The sequence below is a fragment of the Mustela putorius genome, unplaced genomic scaffold (assembly GCF_011764305.1).
Source record: "Mustela putorius furo isolate JIRA1106 unplaced genomic scaffold, ASM1176430v1.1 tig00001012_pilon_pilon_pilon, whole genome shotgun sequence".
Taxonomy (NCBI): domain Eukaryota; kingdom Metazoa; phylum Chordata; class Mammalia; order Carnivora; family Mustelidae; genus Mustela; species Mustela putorius.
The window spans coordinates 1,067,624-1,092,102 of NW_025421531.1; the positions used below are offsets into that span (position 1 = coordinate 1,067,624).

At 46.8% G+C, this 24,479-nt stretch overlaps 1 protein-coding gene across 3 annotated transcripts; it reads right to left on the reverse strand.

Annotated features, from left to right (window-relative positions):
* Window positions 1-133: 133 nt before the first annotated feature.
* LHX9 (LIM homeobox 9) lies at window positions 134-20,493 on the reverse strand. 3 transcript variants are annotated; one of them, XM_004756215.2, is made up of 7 exons: window positions 20,393-20,493; window positions 20,080-20,150; window positions 14,774-14,892; window positions 12,582-12,784; window positions 11,094-11,449; window positions 5,061-5,263; window positions 845-3,768 (listed from the first exon to the last, which is right to left on the reverse strand). In XM_004756215.2, exons 2-7 carry the CDS (start codon window positions 20,105-20,107, stop codon window positions 3,511-3,513), a joined length of 1,167 nt encoding a protein of 388 aa, XP_004756272.1. In that variant the 5' UTR covers window positions 20,108-20,150; window positions 20,393-20,493; the 3' UTR covers window positions 845-3,510. The 3 variants fall into 3 exon arrangements, with proteins under 3 accessions (XP_004756278.1, XP_004756272.1, XP_004756269.1); XM_004756221.3 differs by lacking the exons at window positions 845-3,768; window positions 20,080-20,150; window positions 20,393-20,493 and adding an exon at window positions 134-836 and having other exon boundaries at window positions 14,774-15,510; XM_004756212.3 differs by lacking the exons at window positions 20,080-20,150; window positions 20,393-20,493 and having other exon boundaries at window positions 14,774-15,512.
* Between the last annotated feature and the right edge of the window lie 3,986 nt (window positions 20,494-24,479).

Sequence of the window (24,479 nt, forward strand, 5' to 3'; positions counted from 1 at the left end):
CAGAATTTCGCTTCATTAGATTGTTTGGACTTTTTTTCCCTAAGTATCACAAGTTTGAAATGTACGTGCTGCCTCTTAAGACAGTATTCAAAAGGAATTTCAACAGTGTGTATTTAACATAAAGTTAACTATGTTTGCATCAAATAAAATGTTTATTAATGAAAGCTATTTATCATACAAGAAACAGCAAAGATAAGTCATCATACAGAGATGTACACTAGAAGTGACAGATGTAAAAGTGCATGCAGAGATTTCTGTTTAAAAAGGAAGGAATAAACAATAATACTAAAATTACTGGGTTTTGATCCTATACTCTCAAAGGAGTGATAGCTTTCTTCGAATTTACAATTAGAAAATGCCATAAACAGATAGGACTAGTACACATTAGCAAGCAAGTGAAATGGATGTTTTTGGACTTTATTTTACAATTACTGTGCTTGACAAATGTGTGGGATTTTTTTTTTTTTTTTAGCAATAATAATTTTCTTCAAATATGGGGTGGGCATATTACCGCCAGGCTGCTCTCTGGTTTATACACGGCTTATCTAATTTTGTTTTAAACCACATAACTTTAAGCCTCCATTTGTGTTAGACACCATAAAGAACAGAATTTTTGTTAACATTCAGTAAATGACATTTAAGTCTCTCTCTCTCTCTCTCTCTCTTTTTTTTTTTTTTGGCTCAATAGATTTTAAAATGTATGATTATCATAACCTAATATTGTCTTTGTCTTCACTGCAGTGGATTTCCGATCAAACTTTTCCCCTTCTTTTAATACTTTAGGGAATTTTCAAACGTCGGGATGTTTGGCTGTAATGCCCCAAGATTTGTTCTCCCTGAAAAAAATCATAGTGACAATTTATTAACTACAGAGCAACTTGGCTTTTAGGGGTCTGCAATTTCTATTTTGATTTACAAATATCCATTTGTGCTCAATAGACCTAATATTAAATCTTAATCATAGTTAAGTTTCTTTTCATGCAATTACTTTATCTGCTAATGATCTTGTTTTTAATTCTAAAAATTGGGCGGAGTCAAATCGGTGGGGCATTACTTTTTATTATAAGAAAATATATTTAAAGGCAATTCTAAGTTGAATTACATTGTATATGCAATGGTGTGTACATTTAAAATGAATCAAAAGCTTGGAAATCTGAAAACTATTTGTATGTTTGAATATTTAAAAATTGTTTCTATTACCATTTTAATAACTTTTACATACAGATATTGGAAACACACTAGTACAATTAAACCTTAAATAAAACTGATGGGAAATAAAACTCCTTAGATTCAAAACGGTTTATTCACACAAATTTAATAGGATATATCACAATTGTTTGGTCCATAAATATTTAGGGGAAATAGTTTCTATACAATGCATTTATCAATAAACAAAGAAACATGGACAATTTTGCTAGACCACTTACTGTACTATAAACACGAAGCTCAATATATAAGATTATTGAATTTATCAACTATATTTGAAAGAGTGCACAACTGCTTTCTATGACATGTTTGTCCCCTCTAACAGGATACACCATAAAAAGAGTTTCGGAAATAAGAGGTAAAACAGTACAAAACTAGTGAGGTGTCAAAAGGGCTTAAAACAGTTAATTTAACAAACAACACATATATCCTGATTTTTCACAAACTTACTTCCAAGTTATATCATAAGGCACATAGGAGAACTGAGTTATAATTAGTCTACTTAATAAAGTAGATCTATAGTACCATACATTGTTCTGTCAAAGAACAAAATTTATAAGTATCAATATTTTACCTGTAAAAGTGTATTAATAAGATCTCAGCCTTACCAAGGTTGTTTGGTCTGGTTAGTGGTAAATGCCCAAAATGTAATAGAAATATGAAAAGTCAAGATTTAAGCTCCATATAAGATGATAACCACACTTGCTAAATATATAATGGCAATCACACCTTTCTTCTGTTACAGTGTTAACTTATCTTCCACCATCTTTTTTTTTTAAAAAATAAGCTACTTTCTGTGCTAATTTTCTAAAGACCCTGAGCAAAAGTTACAATAATGCACTTTAATGTGGGCAGTGAACTGTCAATATGTAACCACACATTTATACAGCCAGAAGGACACCTTTAAAATCTATTAAATAGCCACTTTGACCACCGAAGGAGATTTAAGGGGTCCAAAAAGTGGATAATATGTGCAAAGTTATTCTTAACAATCCACTAAAGCAAGACATATATCTTGACTTCTTTTTTATTTATTTATTTTTTTTTAGGAAATCCACAATCTAATTGGTATTTAACTACAACAGAAGCATATAGGTGAACATTCACCACTGCCCAGACCATTAAGATTTTAGCTTAAATTAAAAGAAAAAAATGCTACTGTAAACTAGGAAATATATTCAGATCAGCATCCACAAGGCTTCTGAGTTTATCTACTTTAAGACTAATAACTTTAAATCTGTAATGTCAGAAAAGTCTTTTTTTCTGACAAATGTATCAACCTATGCTGAAGTAAAATAAAGCAAAACAAAACAAAGATTTCTTGTTGTTGATACTAGTCTACTAAGGTTTAAAAAAAAAAGAAACATTATTCATATAGAATGCCAGATACAATATCATGGTACAGCTGAAGCCAATTAATAGATCTATCAATTAAATTATACTGATTTTTTAACTTCTTAAAAAATTATATTTTGCTTATTTCCATTTTCCCTAGGAAAAAAATTAATTTAGAAACAATGGTTTTACAACTATCATTTTTAGCTTTTGGTTAAAAGTATAGAATTTCAAACTTTATACGGAATTTTCATAGATACAGAGGGAGTATAAGTATTTTCCAAATGTTGAGAAACAAGTAACTAACAAGTTTTGCTGGGATGTACATCCCGAAAAGAAGGAAAAGTCATATCCTTGGAACAGATTTCCCTCCTAATTAATCTTAAGTATTTGGAGATGCTATAGATAATGTTTTGTTTAATCATATTCCTCATTTGTAAGAAAAAAGAATAATCAAAACATTTTTTTCAGTTTTAAAATTAAAAAAACAATGTGAAGTTTTCAAAATTCCATAAATACACATACAATCCCAAGATTTAAAAATGACTTTAATTATCTGATTATTTATTACCCTAATCATTTAACTGGGAATATAATTGTTTACCCATCATAATACCACTTTTTTTCCTTCGAGATTCTGGAAATAAGTAACATACAATTTTAAGAGGCACTTATTAGAATAATTCAAAAACTCCCCTTACCAACTGAAAAGATCTAATTAAAAAAAAAAACAAAAACAAAAACAAAAACAAATACACTTCATAGACAAAGAAAAAAAAACACTTTGTAGAGAAGACAATACTGTAAACTCATTTGCCAAGTGGCTGCAGATGCTAATAACACGAAGCTGTTGTTTTTATTTCCCAAATATCTTGTGGGTTAGGAAAAAAAAGGTATTGTAAATAATAAAATAATAATAATTAGAATAATAAAAGAGGAAGAATTAGGAAAAAAAAAAAAAAACCAATGTTAGAAAAGGTTCGTTAAGGTAGTTTGTGAGGGGCTTCCGGATTCGTGGCTGTCCATGTTAGAGGTCACGGATGTCACTACAGAGATAGTGGGATTGGTCAGGTCTGTTAAAGTGGTCGCAGTGCCGGGTGGAGTAAGAGCGCCGCTGTCTGCTGAGGGCGGGGCCGGAAGCGACGTGCCATCAGCTTTATCAACACCCCCATTCTCCTGCCGCAAAAGGTTCCTTCTGAATTTGGCTCGTGCGTTTTGGAACCAAACCTGCAAACCAATCCCAATTGATTTCTTTACCGATGTTTATTTTATACTTCTTTTTTTTTCTCTCTCTCTCTCTTTCTTTCCTTGTTTTCTCTTCTCTCTCTCTCTCTCTCTCTCTCTCTCTTTTTTTTTTTTTTTTTGTTCTTGCTTGCTTGCTTTTCTTTCTTTATTTCTTTCCTTTTTTTTAAATGTATGTTTTCTTTTTAAATTGTTTATTTTTCTTGGGAGAGGAGGGTTTTTTGGGGGGGGGGATCTTCTTTTAGAATAGAGTAATTCAAGTAATGCTACAGATACTCTCTCAAGTGCATATATCCCGCCAGCATTAACAAGTACTACTTGGGACAACTGATACTTAAGTGGAGATACCCTGGAAATGAAGGCACAGAGATAAAGGGGAAAAATATATCCTGATTCCTTACCTGTTTGTTATCTTTTGAGAATGGGGGAGGGGCAGGATCACTGAAAGTTTTGCAAAGTAAGAATGATTCTTATGAAATGAACATCACTGAAACAGATTTCAAGCTATCCTTGAGTCTGGCACATGGTAAGTAGTCTTTGCATAGGAAAAACCCAGGGCCACAGAACACAAGCAGCCAGAAACTGGTTGGTGGAATTTTAAGTGTGTACAACTTGTCACTAAGAAGTAGCAGAGGATCACAGGTGACCCATAGCAACCCACAATTTCGTTAATTGTATATTCCTACCATTGTGAGTTTAGGAAAACAATTGGACAGCACATCTAACCCTCAAAGTTTAGTTTGGAGATATGGTTTGCTAAAATGGGAAAATACTTGCTACAGTTGGTTGCTGAGACACTATCTGTAGTTGTGGCTTTTCAGGAGTTGGAAAAAAAAAAAAAGGGTTGATCTGCATTTGGAAGGTACTGGCCTGTGAGTGGGGCTGCCAAGAGTTTGCTGAAATACAAAAGCCCCAGCAGGTCCCCCTGTCAACTCTGTACTGAGCCTAATGTGAATGGAACTCTCTAAAGCCACAAGGTGTACAAATAAGATCAGCCACATTACAGAGCAGTGAAGCAAGCTGTGCTGATTTTGGTGGCCCCATCTCTCCATCTACAGAGAGAAGGTGGGTGCACTTTAAAAGATCCTGGGTCTGTCTTGGGACACCCTCCAGGAAGCCCCTGCAAAATTTCTGCCTACACTCTAAGGAGATAACTAAAGTAAACTAACAAAAAGCAGTACAGGAAATATCTGTATTGCTCTAAACCGGGAAGAGAACTCTTTTTGCTGGCAAGGATAAGGGAGAGGTATACACAGCCAAGGATGGAGGTTTCTTACCTGCAAAACTCTTTTGGTGAGGCCTGTTTTCTGAGCAAGCTGCTTGAGATCCTTGGCATCTGGGTTGTGGTTGATGGCAAAGTAGGATTTCATGGTCCGGAGCTGGTGGTGCTTGAAGGAGGTTCGCATGCGCTTGGTCTTCTGCGAGGGTGGGTAAGGCTGCTGATCCCGATCCAAGTGGTCTGCCTCGTTCTCATTGCAACCTGTTGCAGTGACAGCAAACGAGCAAGTGCTCAGTGTCAAGTCAGGTATTAGGGGCAGTGGTGACGGGCTGTATAATGTTATGATAATAAAGCAACCAGGGGAAAGGCTGTCCCCCAAGATACAAATGGTATCTAGACCAAACAAAGAGGTTAATTGCCAATGTCAGCCAAACCAGTCTCTTAATATGGACACAACCAAAGTTTACGTAATAGAAAAGTATTAGATAAATCCTCTCTTTTGCATAATGGTTGCTAGAAAGCTCGGGAAGACAAGAAAGTCCTAAGTGTGAAAGAAACATCCGAGAGTGAAAAGGAAAAGCTCTAATATGTTTATGCATATCAGCACCTGCCCTTCCACACACACACACAGTTTTTAGAGACTCCGTATTTTGTCTCTTTGTGAAATGAAACATACTGTCTGAAGCTCTTTCAAATCTGAGAGTTTTTGAGAGCACACCAACTAAGGAAGAACCTAAAGTCAGTTCCCAATTTTTAGGGTTTTTTTTCCTGATATTCCTAGAGTCTTTGCAGTCAGGAAAAAGGTAGAAAGTGGCTGGAGAAAAGGAAGAATTTACAAGATAAGAACTTGTACATTTCCTATGTAATCCTAAGACTATTATTTTGGAGGGGTTTTAGCTATAACTGCTTAACACTAGGCAATCCCAGGAAGAAAATACTTTTCCCTTGGAGTTATTTTAATAACTATTTCTGAAAGAGAATGAGCCCAGACTTCTCTTCACTCAGTTCATGCCTGAAGCACTCCCCAGAGCTCACAGTTCAGAGACACTGATGGCGCTTATGTCTCAGCTCAGATCTTGGCCCTTTTTGCCGTGGATGTGTGAGTGGCATTTGAGCTATGCCCCCTAGCCGGCCTGGCAGAAAGAGGGTGACATCTCTCTCCTTGCAGAACCCAGCTCAGCATTGAGGGCAAAGCAAACTAGCCTTTGAAACCAACCTGAAAGTCATCCTCCCAGGATGTGAAGCTGCACGTTGAAAAGGCCATTTCTGATAACCTACTAGCTCTGCAAAGAAAATAGGATTACAAAATGAAATTTCTCCCTAAATATTGACTGATTCAGGGAACTTCTCAACTTACAGGGCATGGTATTTTTTTTCTTCAAACCCTGACTTCAAAAATAAATCAATAAATCCTTACTTCGGTGATTAACATGATGCATTGTCAGATCCGATCATCCTACGTTTTAGTACATTATAATAGAATATATAAAATCAACCTGATCGTGTCACTTGGCTGGGGGGCAGACAAAATCTGAATCTGTAGAAAGTAAGGCATTTCTTAATATTAGCTCTTCTGCCAGATTATTATTTGTCTGCTATGATCTGGTTAGAATTATGTTCTAAAACTTATTTTTAGTAAGTCAGCATATATACAGAAACAGTAGTTTGGGTCATCAACCAAGAGGTGTTCAGATTTCATCACAAAATCCATTTAATGAGAAATTCTCTCTAACGTAAGAAGACATTACATTAAGCATGAATTAATGTCTCCTTTGTTTATATTTCCATAAGGTGCATAAGTAGGAGGGCACATGTGGTAAAAGGGAGGATGAGGGAAAGATTATGTAACATTCACTTTGGGGCCCCCTAAGTCAAGTACAGGGCCAGGTCTCAAAAGCATTTTACCCAGATTTGGAATCTTTGCTCATCAATAAAATTGAGTGACTATTAATGAAAAATCAAGTCAACTCAAATGGAATCCAAAGTAGATATATATATATAAATGTTGAACACAGACTCCTTAAACTGCATCAGAAGAGTAACATGTACTCAGAGATAAGAGAAAGAATGTACTTTATGTTTTATACTATTTTAGCCCAGTGGGGATGTGTTGGGTTGAAATATTCTACAAAACTGTACTTTCCAATCCTCAAATGAAAGAGCATCTTATGACCTATGATAAAACTACACTTACCTCTAATAAACTGAGCTATATTTCACAACAAGATTATAAATGTGCCCACAACAAAATGGTCAAAGAGGCACAATTCAGTCATTGGAGGCTTCTTCAAATACAATTTCATTCCTCTTATATGTGAGTAACATGTAACTTTTCCTGAACAGCACATCAAATTGAACATTACACTTGAGATAGAAGACTTAACTCGGTGTTTAAATAATGCCCTTAGCTATTACCCCACCCCAGGATAATATTTCTTAGAGTTGAGTATGATTCCTAACCTCACTATGTACTCCATTAGTCTTTAAAATGAAGTTTATGAAAAACAATTATAGAATAGTTTGATTAAACTGCTTTTCTGAGTATGTGTTCTCTATTCATTATAGCTGATTAAAAACTCAGCAGATAACTTTAGTTCATTAAATGTAATAATGGGACTTGTTTTCACACAGACCACAATCCAGTGTATAAAGAGATTGTTAGGCCTTTATTAAAGAGATATACTGTGTGTTTTTCCTGTGACAGTGTCATCATATTATTCAACTTAAAAGAGCAATCTGTTTCTTCCACAGAGTAACTCAGTGCATTATCCTAAATTGTTTGTGTTTAACAACAAATGCATTATATAAACTTGCAAGTGATTGTGTTTCCCCTGGGTCTACTTTGAAAGCTATATATGTTTTTCCCCCTGAATTATGAGATGAAATGATAACGCTCTTCAAACTGCTTTAACCATACACTTGTAAGTACACATCTGGCATTATAAAGTCAGTGAGAAGATCTAAATATTTCATTTTCCAGTCGCTTAGGAAGTGGTCACCTATACTAGAACGAGTTTCTGTTCTGAAGGTGTGTAACCTTCTGAGAACTAACTGATCCCTGGGAGACCACTAGGGGTCAGTGCCAGGCTAATTTAACAACCTCAGGAGCTTTTGAAGTTTGGAATCGTAGAAAAACCTAAGGAAGGGAGATTTTTAAAACTAGCAAAGATGTAGTCTCTACATTAATGCCAAATTACCCAAATTACAGCTGCCTATCCTAGACTAAATCTTCTCACCCCTGGAGGGCTGCATTTCAATCCAGCATTCCAAATAAACTCTGTCTCTTTCTAAAATATCTGCCGGGTATCTGCACAAGGAAGGATAAACCAAATTAGGAATATTTTCATTAAAGGCATTTGCCAGACATCAAGCACTAAGTTATCTTTACCAAGTTTCACATATTCTCTGGATGTCTTTTCTGTAAATGTTTTGAAAAATATACAAACGTATAAATTATATTTATTTTGTGTAAATGTCACTCTTTCGGAGACTAGTTTACATTTCAGCAGAGATGGCAATGTAAGATCCAGAGAAAGCTAAAATAATGAGTTAAAACTGGGGGTGCATTTTATTTTCTACTATTTAACATGTTTTAAATTTGCCAAAGCTTTTCTTTTGCTAGTTTTGTAACAAACTGGCATTAGAGTCATAAAGATTTTTTTTTTTTTTTAATAGCGAGGTTGATTTCTGGTCCTGTACCTTTAACCCAATTCTCAAGATTATTTTCACCTGATTTTAAAGAAGTATATCCTCTTCATTTGTATCTCTAGGAAAAGTCCAGAAAGGATGGGGTGGATGCTAATTAAAAAGCATCCAGTCTGAAGTGGTGTGATCTACAAACTCAGGATCAGGAGGCCTCAGCAACCCTTTCCTCCGGCAGGAGCAGAACAGCATCACCTTTCTCAATAAACCTTGACTGCAGCACCAATCTGCAAACTAAAGACCTAAGTGGAAGGAGATTTTCTTTCCTTCTTTCTTTCTTTCTTTCTTTCTTTCTTTCTTTCTTTCTTTCTTTCTTTCTTTCTTTTAAGAAATAAATGTGCCTGCTCTAGAAGTAGGGGATACTAAATTCTACTGTTCTTAAAGTTCCCCAGATCTTTTTAACATAAAGACCCAAGACAAAATCAAATTTAGCTAGTTAGATTAAATAAATTAGCACAAAAATTAGTATTGCTGCTAGAAATCTCCATCCTTCTGCACACTTTCTCGGGGCTGAAGGATTCCCTCTCCAAAGGACTGGCTTGTTATGTGGGTCTCGGCCTCTTGGTCTCTGTCTCTGTCTCTCTCTAATTAGGGCATTAGGGCCTTGGTGAGCGCCTCGAGATTCCGATGTCATCTTCTATTAATAAAGAACAATTAGTGCCCTGCCTGTCCTGCTCCGGGGACCTCGCATCAAAGGAGATGAAATGAGCGCGCTGGGCAAAGTGGCCCCGAACCAAAAGCCCTTGCGGAAGCGCAGCAGGGGCGAGCACGAGGCCGCGACCCGCAGCCGGGGGTTGGCAAAACCCGGGGCTGCACCCGCTGCCTTAACAAAAACACGCCCGGGTGGGGTCTGTAGCGAGCCAGCCGGCTCTTTTCCCTTGGTTTAGCGACCCTGGCATGAACCCTCTAGGGACAAGCGCAGTGGCGCTGAGCTCCCTGGTTCCTAATCTCCGTGGGATGCCACCCGCGGCGATGACCAGGAGGGGATTCCTTCCCCTCGGTTAAATAGGCAGTGAACACCAGGAGGGAACCGAGCAAAGGGCTAGGGGAGCCTGCTCTTCAGAGAGGCTTCCCCTAAAAACTCCCAGCTCAGAGCAGGACTATTAGTTCCAAATGGTTCACACTGGGCACTGAGAACTGGAAGAAAAAAAATCAGCAAGATCTGTGTTCTGGGATGTCCGTGCTTTGGCTGGTATCTGGGTGCTCATGGTATCAGAGTGGGGTTGCTCCAGGGAGGTCCCCAAGGTCCCTTCCAATAGAATGGACTCCCTCTAGCCCGAGTCTCCTGCCTCTGAGATTCCCATCCAGGACGGGGCGTGGCATGGGAAACCAGTCCTTAGTTTCCCAAATGTTAACCTTGGGCTTTCCAGACCCCTTTTCCCAGTGTCTGGAACTCGAAGAAGAGCTTCAAGAAGAGCTTCCAAGCTTCCTGCTTGGAAGAAGATAGAATCTGCAATGTCCAACTCCATCCTCACCTGGGGGATGGAGAGAGAGCCTGGCAGACACCAGCCCTGGAAAGCGGCGAATGAGAGAGACTGATAAATGATAGGTGTCCCCCAAAGCATAGAAGAAAGTGTGTTGTCAGGCCTGTTGCCTGCATTTTGTTTTTAATTAAGAGGGAAGGCCGGTGGAGGACAGAAGAGCAGCCTGTCACACAACTAAGACTCCTCAGTGGGCCTGACCTGGAGCTTCTTTCATTTTTCCAAAGGGTCTGGTTGTCCGGATGGTTTATCATACAGGGAATGAGCTGGTTCGATGAGTAGCCTGACCTACAGAAGGGGCAGGCCAGCTCAGCTGTGGAGACTGATTCCTACCCCCACAGCTGCTTTTCACCCAGATACAGGGATTTGGTTTTCAACACTCTTGCCAACTGTGTTCCTGATTAACTCTGGGCTGGTGACCACAGTCTCTGCCCTCTCTAGGCAGACTGGAGTTGCGCTCTGAAGACTTTTTTTTCCTTCAGTATATAGGAAAACCTCCTCCAGGATCTATAATTTGGCTTCCACACAGGAATTGCCCTGGGGCTGTTTTGCTCCAACTGGGAGCCAGAAACTAATGGGCTCATTAACTAATGGGCAACAAGGATTTGGCTCTGCCTATTTGGGGGAAGTCATTGCAGCCTCATGGTCATGAACTGTGTTTTCTGCCACAACCTAAATAAAGGTCTTTCTCTCCCTTCTCCATGTCTCCTTCTTTCCCCCTCTCCTTCTCTCTCTTCTCTCCTTCTCTCTCTCCCCTTCTTTTGGGTGAAAGGGAGTTATACTGACGAAAGAGGCATGTTAAGCAAAACCCCCTTTTGCTCTTGAATGGGAAAGGACTCTATGGAATCCTTCTCAGGACAGCCCCAGGCCAGGGCTGAAGGGGGGAGGGGGGAGTAGTAAGGGCCCACCTGAGTTGTAATTGACGATGTCCACTCCCAGCGCTGGGCTCTTCCGCTTCCGGGGCCGCCCTTTCTGCACCGTGCCTGTGCCATTGAAGTAAGGCAGGGCCAAGCCGCCGCTCTTGGCCGCCAGCTCGGTGTAGCTCAACTGCGGTGGATACTCCCCTTGCAAGAGGGTCTCGAAGTGGGCGCGGCAGTACACCAGGCTGTCCTTCATGCCGAAATGGTCGCCGGTGGTCAGGGTCTTGTTGCAAGTGGAGCAGGTGAAACAGCTCAGGTGATAGACAGAGTCTCGGGCGCGCATGACCATCTCAGAGGCGGAGATGCCAAGGTGGCAGCGGGCACATCTCTGCACAGAGAACCTTCTGGAAAGAAAAAAAAAAGTCAGGTCAGGGAGCAGGGTGAGGCAAAGGCAAGCCATTTCCCACCCATGACACCTGGGGTTTGGTCAGCAGTGGTCCTAGACTGACACCTAGGAGGGCTCCCCGGGAGAAGAAGGCTCCGGGAGAAGAGGACGCTGGTCCGTCCATTTGATCATTAAATTTATTTCCTCATTGACCTGTTCTGGTGAACCAGAACAAAGAACCCTTAGGTTAAAATGAGAAGAATAGGGTAACATCTTTAGTTTCCTTCTCTGTAAAGTTAAGACTTAAAAAACAAACTAAAGTCAAAAAAGGAAAAAAAAAAAAAAAGCCCAACAATCAAACAAACCCATACTAGCTAACTCAAACGCTATGTAAAGAATATTTAATTGCAATGCCAAGGAGAGGGTTTCATCTGTTACAAAACATTCTCCGAAGGGTTGTATTATTATTATTTAGGGATGTGTGAGTGTGGATGAAATCATTCAGACAGACGCTTTTGCAGAAGAAATCTAATTCTTTTTTAATCGCCTCTCTCCCTTTGGTTGAGAGCAGAGCTAGGTCACTTGCACATAGTTCTCTTTCCCACTCCAGAAAGAAAAATTGCTGGGAAGCACGAAAAAACATCCCTAGAGGTTACTCTCCAGGCTAGCCCGCATGGTTCTAACTAGCAGCAAGGGGAACTCAGAACTGAGTGGCTTGGGTTTCACCAACGACGATTATTTCTTTTCATGGTCATTTACGTGGTCTCCCGCCACCCTCACGAAAACCTAATACCGGCTCCCCGCCGCCCAGGACATCAGTTCAGTTCCAAGGTGCGGTCTCGCCCAGTTCGCAGTAAACGGAAAAAAAGAAAAAACCGCTTTAGTCTCCAGATTCCCTCTACTGAGCTGTGAAGGTGCCGGGAGTGGGTGATAGTCCCTGGTAGCTCTTGAACTTGGTGTTCCACCCACCCACCGTCACCGCCCTTCGCGGGTGGCTCGGCTTGAAGGCGTGTGCAATGGACTTCCCCGGTCTCGGGACTGATAACCGTACCCCGAAGGGGCGAAAGCTGGGGGACGGAGAGGAGGCTCCCGGGCTGGGGTGGGTGACCCCGCCAGGTGTACCGAGGCGTAAAGGATGGGGTCGGGGATACCTGTAGTAATCCTCCTTGCAGTAAATGCTACCGTCCTTGGCGAAGCAGGTGAGCTCGGACTCGAGGGCCAGCTTACATTCACAGCACTTCAGGCACCGCAGGTGCCACTGTTTGTCCACAGCCAGCAGGTAGTACCTGTCCGAGATCTTGCCCCCGCAGCCGGCGCACAGAGCAGGCTTCTCCGGGCTTAGCGGGGGCATGACCTGCAAGGCAAGCACATCGCACCGCTGAGGATGGAGCGAGCCCCTGGCGCGGCGCGCACGCACAACCCGGAGTTCCCTCCCCGCAGCGCGAATTCCAGTCGTCTGGGGAGCGCGGCAAGGGTCAGGGGCCACAGCGCAAAGGCAAAAGGCGTCGAGGAAAAGTTAGCGATTTTTCCTTCTGCAAGTCATTCCCTTTCTGCAGTGTCTGCCTGAACCCCGCGTTCGCGTTCTCCCGAGACTATTATTAACCTAAGACGGGCAGGCCATCTTCACCCTCTTTTAAAACCTTAAAGACAAGCCGTCCACCTCGAGCCTCTTTTAAAAAGGCTAGGAGCGCACTGAGTATGGTTCGGCGGATGCTCCCGAAGTTGAATATACATGCTAAAAACTGTGGCTTTCAACGCACACAAAATAAAACAACGGAAATTTTTACCTGGGAATGGAAAGGAGATTTGAACGAACACAGGTTGTTTTGAAACCATTCCATTTCTCTAAATTCTTATATGCAGCGTTAACTTAAAAGGAAGGAAGAGATTATGATACCTGTGGTCGACACTGTTTTGACCGGGGTATATTTGGCTGTTCTTTAATTTTCGGGGATATTGATCCTATAAATATTGGTGCCTGTTCCCAGGAAGAGTCTGTTGTCCAGTCCCTTCTGCACAGTCCCCCTTTCCCCATTACTAACATAGCGGGGAGAACTGTGTCCTGAAAATCTGTTTGGTGCCCAGGTTAAGCTTTCCGCGTGCTTATCCCCCGACCCGGCTGAAGATGAGGAAACCTCACAGTGACGAGCACAACCTCGCCACGAGATTCGGATTTGGGTTGCTTTTTTGGCTTTAAACAGGATAGCCACAACAAGGAAAAAGGAAAAGAAGAAAGTAACCACTAATCCTTTCCCCTCAAGACTAGCAGAAATGGGTTGGACTTCCCCCACAAAACTTTGGAGGGCCTGGGAAAGTAAAGTTTCTTCCTTTTCCTGAGACCTGGGGCCCTCCACACTGCATTTGTGTTGCAAATGTGGAAACCTCCACCTACTCGGCTCCTGGGTGGAACCCAAAATACCACTGACCGCCCGGGGCAGTCTCCCGGGTTGGTTTGCACTACAATGCCCGGTGTGAAGCCGTAGGATCGACACAGCTCTGTTTGGCTGAAATCATTTCCGGAGACTTCTGTAGTTTTCCCCCTCTGGCTCGTTAGAGGGAAAGGGAAGCGCATAGATTATCAATCTTTATTAATTGGACGAGACTTTTATTAATATGAATAGTAGTAACAGTGGTAGCTGGTTACATCGTTTAAGGGTTAGAAAGTTCTCGCGCTTAGACTGGGTGCCCCGCTCCTCCGGATTTTTATTAGATTTCCCCCTACCCGTTACACCCGCCCGGCCCGGAAGTTGAACGCAGTCCTGTTTCGCTAGAGGGACCGGGCCGGGCTGCCCGAAACCCCGAAAATCGCTGGGTTAGGCAGTGCCGAGCTCCAAGCGTCCCGAGACGCTCCAGCCCAGTCAAGTCTGAGATTTCTCCAAATACCCCGTCATCACACCCAGACTAGAGCCACCTGGGCTGCCGCTTGGCGGGGGCGCCACGGCCGCGCGCGCCTCCGCGCATCGCCCGCACCCAGCTCGCCCTCCCTGCCGCGATCCTCGCCCGGGAGGCGCCCGGCGACCGGAGTTTGAGGTCTGCAGAAGAGGACATCCCCATCCTCTCACTCGTGGCCCTCCCTGCTGCGGCAGCGAGTGGAGAGCTCGGGGTCTCGGTTGCAGAGACATTTCAAAGAGCTCGGGGGTCTCGGTTGCAGAGACATTTCAAGTCAGAAAGGGGGTTTTCTTAGCCCCCGCAGGCAGTCAGACCGGAGAAAACCCGCCCGGCGGCCTGGAAAGGACGTCTCTAGGACCCTCCATCCTCAGCTCGGAAATCCAGGGAATGGAGGCTCGGTTTCGCAAAGCGCGCAGGGGCGCCAGGCTACCGCCGCCGAGGGGCCCTTCCTTACCGCATCGCGGCCGTTGAGCTGAGCGCCTTTGGCCAGGCGGGCCTCGGTCTTAGATCTGCGCTCCATCTCCTCCATGATGCCTTGGATGTGGCCTCCGGAGATCCCGTGGAAGAGCATGGCTGGGGGACGGAAAGGACACGAGTTGTCTTCGGCTCGGCACCCCACTATTTCCATATACACACGCCCGCGGCTCTCAGCTCATCCGAGGGAAGCAGCAGAAGGGACGGAGAGCTGCGTGTTGGAGGAGTGCAGAGACGCGCGGGGACGGACGGCAAGAGGAAGAGAGGGAAGAAGAAAGAGGCAGACAGAGTGGAAATTGGTCTGCTTGGAAAAGGGGAAAAGAAAAAAAGGAAGAAGAAAAAAGAAGGGGGGAAACCCCAGCGGCTCCCTGAAGGAGATGTGCAGAAAACAAACAAACAGGGGCGGAGGGGGAAGGCGGCGAAGAAGGCGAATCTTACTGCTCCGAGAGACCGAGAGATCGAGTTACTAATGGGAAACAACTGCAGCGGAGGGAGGAAAACAAAATCTGGTGGAGAAAGAAAATAGTTTTGAACACAAAGAAAGAAAAAGAAGTGCTATTTTCAGCGGTCCCTGGCTGCTTGCAAGTTCCCAGTGCCTGTAGGTTGGGTTGGGGACTGCTCCTGCCGTAGCTGTGTCCAATTTGTTAAGAGACTAAAGCCAGCCCATTTTTGATAATTTAGTAGGAGGAGTTCTCTCCCTGGAGCTGCCACGGATTTTTATTCAGACAACAAAGACCTGTCATACTCCTCTCAACCCCCTGGTGATGGGCAAGCAGGGACAAACATTACAAAGGGGAGGGGGCCGAAGGGGGGGTTAGTAGGAGGGGGCATTTACTTCCCCTACACACGCGCGCACGCACACACACACACACACACACACCCTTCCAAGAGTTCTCAGTAATCATGTTTTAAAGGAGGAGAAGGAGCCCTTATTGTCCCCGCCCTGGTGCAGGAGGCGGAAAGGGGCCTATATGATCCAAGTTCAAGATCAGACCCCAGCTCAAGGCATACAGGATGTCAGCTCCAAACTTTGGGTTTCCTCCTTGGGGACTTTATGGTCCCTAACTTACAGGGGACCCCAAATAAGCTAATGTTAAACAGATATTCCTCCCGTCCCCTCTTCCTCAACTCACTTTCTAGAAGCGAGCCACCTCACCTCCCCTAGAGGCCCTCCACCCTACCAGGGCCTGGAACATCACCCAAAGTGAAAAAGATTCTGAAGTTTAGTTTTGGCAAAAAGGTTTTTTTTTAAAAAATGAATGTAGAGGACAGGGTATGGGGGGGGGCGTGGTCCTCTACTGAACCATGACACAGGATGAGATATCTTTTACCCCAGTTCAGGTTTGAAGGTAAACAGCTGGTGATCCTAGTGTCCCACTTGAAACTTCTGGATATGAGCCTCTGTGGGAGGACCCCTGCAGGACGAGGTGCACGGCCTATTGCGTGCTGTTCCCACCACCCTGGCAGGACAGGGGACTTGTAAAACTGGATGCGCCGCACATTTAAGAGGATGTGAAAGGGGCTCCTCGCTGCGGAGGAGGGGAAGGTGAGAGTTGACAAGCAGAATGGCAGACCTGAGCCTCACAAGAGGCAGGATTGTTCTGTCTCCCTCTGTTCCCGCTAGCGGTGGCCCCTCCTTGGCCCTATTAAAAAGTGTCCACAATACTCCGATATTGTCGATTCATTCAAACCAGCAGAAGCCCCCTAGGGGCCCGAAGCATAGAGCAGCGGCAGGAACCAACCCAGCTTTAAGCAGAGAAAGGAAAAAGCCAGGGCTCCGCTCCTCTCCTTCCCCCCTGCCTGCCCTGTGTGCCACCGCTCCCCACCATCGGCTCTCCCAGGAAAGGCTCGTGTCTCGACACATCCTGGATACCTCAGAGGAGTATCCTCGTGGCAGACTTGCTTCTCTCTAGGGGAACAGTGGTCAAAGCTGCAACGATGAAGGAAGAGAGGAGGAAGAGAAAGAGGAAGGAAGGAAGAAGGAGGAATAAATGGGGAAGGGAAGAAATAAGAGAATGAGAATGAAATAGAAAGGAAGGAAGGAAGAAGAAAGGGAGGGAGGGGGGAGGGAGAAGGGGGCTAAGGCTGGGAGGGAGAAGGAAGGAGAATAAGGAAGGGAGGCGAAAAGGAGGGAGGGAGGGAGGAAAGGCAGACAAGGAACGCCGGGAGGAAGGAAACTACTTGTGCAACAGTCCGACTTCCTGTCCCAAAGCATTGCCTTCTGAAGCTGCTGGAGTCACCTCTTCCATGAAACCCAAGACGCCACTGCTTCCCCTTGCTCTTTTCTCAGGGTCAAAAATAATGTTATTCGCAGACTGGACGCTGTTACAGTCCTCCGGGTGCCAGAATACAGCTCATAAAACACAATTTCACACAAAAATGAAGCCAATCAAGTGAACTAAGCTGGAGATCTCCCCCCCCCCTCACTTTGGCAGCCCTACCGGACAGCAGGGCTGCTATTTACTGTAAGTAATGTAATTAGCCCCTTTGGATGGAAATCAATGAGCTTTTCAAACCCACGTGCACAAACGAAGGGCCCCAAGGAGGGGCTGGGAGTAGCAACCCTTTCAGAGACAGCAGGTCCTCTTACAAAGGGGCAGATTGCCTTCCCACAAGTCAGCAGCTAAATGGACTCAGACCCTAAGGAGAAGGAGGAAGAGGAAGAAGAAGAGGAGAAGGAGGAGAAAGAGGAGAGACTCTGAGAAGAAAATCAGTCAGTTAACCCACGGAAGCTCCAAGGAAAATGTAAATTTGGGACCTCAATCCAGGGACGAGCTTTGTCTCATTTCTAGACTAAACTACCACTCTCCCAATCAACTGCCTACCAAATGGGGGTGTTGGAACTGGGTTTGGCTGTTGTTGAATTTTGGTCCTTCTCAGCCCAAACAACAAAGAACCCAAGAACATAACCCTGTTCTCATAAGAGACAGACTTTGGAGATTTAATGAAGTGAAAATTTAACAAACAACTCCAGGAAAACGCCAGAGTTCTGTGAAGACTCCAAGGAAGCCAATCATAGAAGTCCTGTAAACCATCCTTCATCCATTAATCTGTTCCACAAGTATTTGTTAACCGTCTATCAGGTACAGGCAGCGCAGAGCACTTTCTACAGTCAGCTTTGGGGTTGGATCCTGGCTATTCCCGCTTTTTCTTATAAAACTCAGCCTGTAAATTCCCGCACCCAATGGGTGTTGCTACTTTCCATAAAGAAGTGTACTGCCAGCAGTCTCAGCCAAAGCAGGAAGTTTGCAGAAAGCTAGGGGGTGCTGCTGGAGTTTGGGAGGTCCTTTCTAGTTTTGCAGAAATTGCTCCCCACCCGCCCAGCTCTGCCTCCTCTCCCTGTTCCTTAAAGAGGATGCCCATGATGGGGAGGAGATATTCCAAGAATTGGGTGTGTAATCTGGGCTATCCTTTTTGTCTCGGAGCCCCAAAAGTTTACCTAAGAGGGCCCACCTCACTCAGGAAGGGCAGTAAGCACTTTAAGGAGAGCATCTTTGTAGCTCTGTCTTCTTTCACCTCTTGGAGAAGAGGTACTGGAGACCGGTGTCCCTCAGGATAGCACAGAGTGCTCTATAAAAGTTAGAGTGCTCCCTGGTTCATTTCCTGGGGCTCTGCCTCTCTAAATGGGACAGGTGCAAGGGGCTCTCCCCTCCTCTGTGGCCCATAGTAGGATCGCAACGCTCCTCCCTCAACTCAAAGCTCAATTCAGAGCAGTGGGGCAGAACCCTGGCCGGGTGGCAACCCTCCTCACGATTGGGCACACACAGTCCCTTCTCTTCTTTGCTCTGCGATCCGTCCATCTGGCTACAGTTGCCGCTTTCAGAAAAGCTGGCGGCTGGTTTCTAGCTGGGCAGAGCAGTAGGGGATTGATGGTTCAAGGTCCTGGAATCTCCACGAAGGAGGCAAGTTTGTCCAAGCTCTGGCCCTGAAAAACTCCCCAGAGGGCAGGAGAGGGGAAATAAAGGGAATGCATGGCTTTACCCAGGGAGAAGAAGAGGCTTTTCCAGAGAGGAAAATAACCCAGCAGACCCATCTCTTGAGAGCTCTGGCAACTTAAGTTCTCTTTATATCTGACTTTTGGAAGTCAAGGTCCTGTACCCGCGGTTTGCCCTACAAAGGGTAGAGGTCATCCTTCCTCCTGACCCTGTTAAACTGGTTGGGGAAAGATGCAGCTCTTGAAGCCGTGTCTGGCTTTTGGCACCGTCGTGAGCAGCCCAGGGCTCGGCGAACTTGACATCTTCTGGGGCTGGGAACCGAGCGTTCAGTCCTGGTCTTCCCGGCTCCATTGGGCACGAGGTGAGCGGATGGCCCGGAGCCGCCAGGCCTTTCTCTAGTCTGTGGGCATAGGGAATCTCTATGTTCAAAGAGGTCCAGACTGGCACTGCCGCCCGGGCGCATCTCTGATTCAGTCCTGCTGGGAAGGCCTCCCTCCAGACAGATGGGAGCAGGACGAATGCGAGCCGAGCTGGGGGCGGGGAGAGCCCTCCCGCACCGAGGGGAAACTCGGGGCCGCGCCCCGACTGCGCGCCGCTAGCGCCCCAGGGCCTTACCTTTCCACGCGCCCTGACCTACGCACATCTCTGTACCCTTAAAGCCACCCGACTGTCACTTGCTCCCTTCAAATCTCTGTCCTCCGTGCTCCCTGGCTTCTTGGGTGGGGGGCGGTTGCCACATCCGAAATCCGAAGCCCCTTTACCTGACATTTGCTGCGCCGTGGGCCCTCAGCCGCCTGGGGAATAAAGGGAGACGTCCCGCACAGCGTCCTCTGAGGTCGCGCTTAGGAATGGCTGCGCGGGGTTTGCATAGAACAAAAAATGCGGGGGAAGCCAGTTTCCAGTTAAGCCCTGCACAGATGAGAAACGGTGTCAGCCCTGCCCACCCCCCATCCCTTCCAGTAGGGAGACGCCCCCAGCAGCACCACGGAGGATCCAGGGCGCATCCCTCGTGCTGCCGACAACTCTCGGCTCAGCGGCACGATGACCTCCACCTCCCCCTCTCCATCCTCAAAGAAGTCAAAGACATTCAAGAGAAAGGCAAAAGGAGGGAAACGCAGCTTTCAGGAATCCTGGCAGGAGACTGAACGAGACTGCATTTTTAGAGCCTTCGAAGCGCGGTGTAATTTCTAACACACACACACACACACATACACACACACACACACACCCTTCTTTCTTTCACCTAATGAAGGCGCGCACACGCGTGTGCGCACACACACACACCCCAGTGTGCACACCAGCCCAAGAAAAAGGGCAGAGGAAACGAGAAGGAACCTGGCGTGTAACTCACCTGCCTCTAGAGTGGTGCCGTTCAGCATTCTTAGAGCAAAAGGAGCTGATCACGCCGTAATGGTGGCCGCACTGACAGAGAAAAGCCGCGCGTCAGCGGGGCGGTGCGGGCCCGGGGCCCCCAGCGTCTCCTACCACCCCGCTGGGGCGCGTCCGAACTGCTCCTCCCGCCGCGACCTCGGAGCCTGGGCAGCTTCGAATGAAGCCCAGCCTGCCTCCGCTAGCGCTTGAGACGCTCTTGGGGTGCCCGGCCGTCCGGGCGCACGCCCAGGCCAGGAAACCGCTCCGACGAGACAACCCGCGTCGGATCTTACCTTGAGGTCCAGACGTTTTCCCCAAGAACCCGGTCCTCGGCGAGGGAGGGCGGGGGGCGGCGGCCAGAGGTGCGGGCTGGTCTCCAGGTGTTGCCGAGGGTTCCTCTGTTAATACAAATAAATAAACCGTTGGATGGAAATCTCTCTCTCTCTCTCTCTCTCTCGGAATTGACCCGAATCCCTCACCTCTGACCCGCAGCTCCTTCCACCTGTCTTTTATTTTCAGTTTATGCTTTCAAATCGGGAGGAGGAGGAGGGGGTGGGGAGAGGGCACAGACGTGGGCTGGTGCGCGGAGACGCGCTCTGAGACTGCGTTCAGCCCTTCCAGCTTCTCAATAATCAGGGGAGGTGTTAATGGAGGACTCGGCCGTAACTGAACCTCATAAAGCCCAGAACATCTTGAGGCTTGGGCGCAGCGGGGGGTGCTGGGGTCCCGCAGCGCGCCCTGGGCTCCCGGCCCCCCAGCCGGCCTTTGCCTTCCTGGAGCTTGTACCTAAAAGATGCTGCCGCCAGCTGGTGCCTGCGTAGACCGCGAATGGGCGGTAGCTCCTGCGGGAAGCTGGGCTAAGCCATTGATTGCTCCCCCGCCACGTCCCCGCCTTCCCCTCCCGGTCCTTCACTCTCGGCGCTCCCGGGCGAGGCGCCAGGAACCCAGCACTTCGGGATGCACTCCGCGCGCCATCGCGGCGTTCCCAGACGGGTCAGCGCGGGGGCTGGAGGTGTCGCTCCCACCGACCCCTGCTAGGAGGTGGGGATGGCGATCAACCGGGAGAAAACCGACTCAGACCTTAGGAGATGAGCATTCTCGGGAACACAGACAGACACCCAGACCCGGGACGGGGCGGGGGCCAGGTTACCTGGTCTCAGGTTCCCGAGGGGCTGCGTCGCCCCAGCAGCCCCGGGCGCAGTCAGGCCGCAGGGAAGCAGAGCGAGAACCGGGAAGCCGGGCCTCTGGCCAATTATTTACTCACTCCCCCATCCAGAGCGCTCCTCGCAGTCGGAGATGGGGGGCGGAGGATTGCTGGGAGGCTCTTGCGCTGATGCGGGAAGGGGGTGTGAGCCGCGAGATTGGCCGCTCCGGGTTGCGAGTCCGCGTGCGGCGGCGGCCCTCCCTCTCCGCCCCTCCCCGCTGTGCCACCTGAGCTGTTACTCTGCGGTGCGTGGGCTGAGGGCGCTGAGGACTGTGGCGCCCGCGCTCCTACCAGCCTCCTGAGGAATCAGCGTGGGATGGGGGGTGCCTGGGGCTGCGCCGAGCAGGACGCGGGGCAGTGCATCTCTTAGCCAGCCCCGCAAGCTCCGCCACACAGTTTGGCAAGGGATCCAGCAGGAACCACGAATCCAAGCCCTCCGTCTTTCTCTTTCCATCCCAAATCCCGAATGTGGCTCTGAGAACCCAGGACAGAGACCCTCGTTCCTCCCGGATACTTGGCTTCACCAGCCAGTCCCACCAGACGACTAGTTCCACTAGTTCACCTCCTATCCCCTCACCGCCCCCCCCCTTCCCGTTCTGGCCTCCTTAGCTCTTTCTCTCCTGGAGAACCCCTATGTGTCGGTCCGTTTTCGCAGCCAGAGAGGGGACAAGCCTCGCAGGTTTAGCTTCTATGCTCGCCAGCGAGGCCGTCGCACAGATGGACGGCAATACGGATGGAAGCGCTTAGGTGCTTTCATTCACTCCTGTCCGAAGCAGACGTTTTTATCCTCTTTGGGGTCACGAACCGTTTTAGATATTTGAACAAAATAAAACAAACAAACAAAAAAGGGCATTCCTTCCACGCGCGTGCGCGAGGTGCGCGCACCTTGAAGTGCACGGAGGAACTCACACTTTGGCACAAATTTCGAGTGGGAAGATATGGTCGTCACCAATCTCCCGATCCCTCTACAGCCTATGATTCCCCCGGTTTACACTCTTTTTTACACGCAGTCTCAAAAAACAGGGGGCCGTGAGTTCTGGAGATTTTGTGTCATGAGCCCAACCTTGAAACTATTTGTAGAGACGAGGGTCACTCTGCTCTCAGCGCCCAGGGTGCTCTGTCCAGACACGCAACAGGGTGTCCAGAGACCCTTGGTAGGCGGGGAGTCCCAGGAATGACTCAACGTTTAGGTAAAGGTATCTGTGGGTTCCTCTCCAACCTTTTGTCAGAAATCAAGCTCTCACAGAGGCGTGCAAGAGGGTCTTGACAATCCCCTCCCCCTTCTACACACGCACACACACTTGAACATGACTTTTTTTTTCTTTGTTTTTGAGGAAAGAGGATAGTTTTGGCACCCGGAAGTACCTTTCAAGTGTTGCAGGATGGTGAAAAATAGCACCGACTTTTAAATCTTCCAACATGAGCAGACATCCAGGAACTCAAGCCTCTGGTCCAATGTAGAGAAGATTAAATGGCAGGTGTTGGTCTGGAGTGGAGGGGGAGGTTCCTTCTGGGCCAGCCACCGACTGTGAGGTCTCAAAGTGCTTGCAGGAAAGCAGCGCGATGATTGTCTTTTGCCTGGTAGTGAGCCCACTTCCCTAGCTTTGTCTGGAGGTTCATTGAAGCGGACTGATTTCTGGCAGTGGAAAAGGGTGTGCGGAATGGACTTTGCAAATGCCTTGGATAAGGGGCACTGCGGTGGAACAAAGGTTTGAGCAGCGCCCGGTAGCATCTCCCCTTCTCTTGGTCCTTCTTGTCCAAACACACCAGGGCTGGGATTGGCAAGTTTCAGGGAGGGGAGTCCTTCTCTTCCTTGCGCTGCAAAATTAATGGGGCCAGTGTGTCTTCCAGAGAGAGGAAGTGTGCATTGCAATCCACCTGCAGAGAGGACTGCCAGGACAGGGCCCTTTCCCTAGAGAAGAGAAGCACCAGTGCTTCAGGAATCGATGCCCATCCTCCCCCCGGGGAAACCCCATAAGAAGCTTCCCCAGTTTCCACTGGGTCTTTCTGTGTTGGAAACAATCTAGAAATCAGTGCCCCTTGATTTATGGTGACTTGCAACAGGAGTCTCCAGAAACCATGAAAGTGGAGCAGCACCAGGGTTGATTTAAGCTGGGAAGTTTCTATTTCTCAGCATCCACATGTGTTTGTATACACACACCCAATAAGAAACCTGAATTTTTACTTTACAATGTGTGAATACAATATAGCTTGAAGCTCTTGCAGTGAGGCCCGTTTATGTGGCCATATTGTGTTTCATGTGGGAGCACCGACCCACCGCTACCCCTGATGTGTGGTTCATAAGCATCTCCACAGAACCACAGCAGAGAACTTCAGGCCTTGGCTCCCGAGCTCCAGAGGTGGGAGAGAGTAAGAGAACCCCCCACCCCTCAACAGCGGCTCCTTTGCTGCTGCCCACAAGGCTTCAAGTTCTGCCAGGAAGAGTCCCACAGGAGTATCATCTGGGATGGGACATGGAGTCCTTTCTCTTGGGCCAGTTCCCTACCTCAGGAAGTGCACTAGGAGGAGGAAAAAGCTGCCTCTAGGAAGGAGGAATCCCATAAGTTATTTCCTTCTGTCAAAGGGCTTTCTCAAAACTCTGCCTTAAATCGGGGCCCCTTTTCAGAATGAACTTTCTTTCCTCTCTCTTTTTTCTCCAGACAGATGACCTTTACAGGCTCTGTTTCTTTCTCTTCTCTCTCTTGGGACCGCTGAAGAAAGTACCATCCAGCCCTCACCCAGAAAATGGCCTTGGTAATCTTCAAATCTAGTGGAAAACATTGAACTATCTGGCTGCTTCTTGACCTGAGGATAGAGAGGAAATTGGCTCCCAGGAGTCCATAAACCTGTCTGGAAAGTCTAACTGCCTCCACAACCATAATGTTGACCCCCTTCTCCTATTCACCTCCTCAAAACGATTTCTAGAGAGGACAACACCAGGTCACGAAGACGGGTTTTTGTTTTGTTTTGTTTTTAATACCCAAGGCAGTTGCCCACATCTCACAGGGTTGCTTATGGCACCACAGTGTGAGGACTAGCAAAACTGGGGCACTAAAATGCCAAAAATTGGGGGAAACAATCTAATATTTGACATACAAACAACAACATAAATCACAATCAAGGGGAAAATCAGAGCCTTACTGGGCTTTTCACTTATTTCACAGTTTAGAATAGCT

Excerpts from the sequence above, each read along its gene's own strand:
- LHX9 (XM_004756212.3), bottom strand. The coding sequence starts at position 14,947 with ATGGAAATAGTGGGGTGCCGAGCCGAAGACAACTCGTGTCCTTTCCGT. Across the intron at positions 12,785-14,773 it reads AGCTCAACGGCCGCGATGCG|GTCATGCCCCCGCTAAGCCC; the intron begins GTAAGGAAGGGC and ends CTTGCCTTGCAG. Across the intron at positions 5,264-11,093 it reads CATCGTCAATTACAACTCAG|GTTGCAATGAGAACGAGGCA; the intron begins GTGGGCCCTTAC and ends TCACTGCAACAG.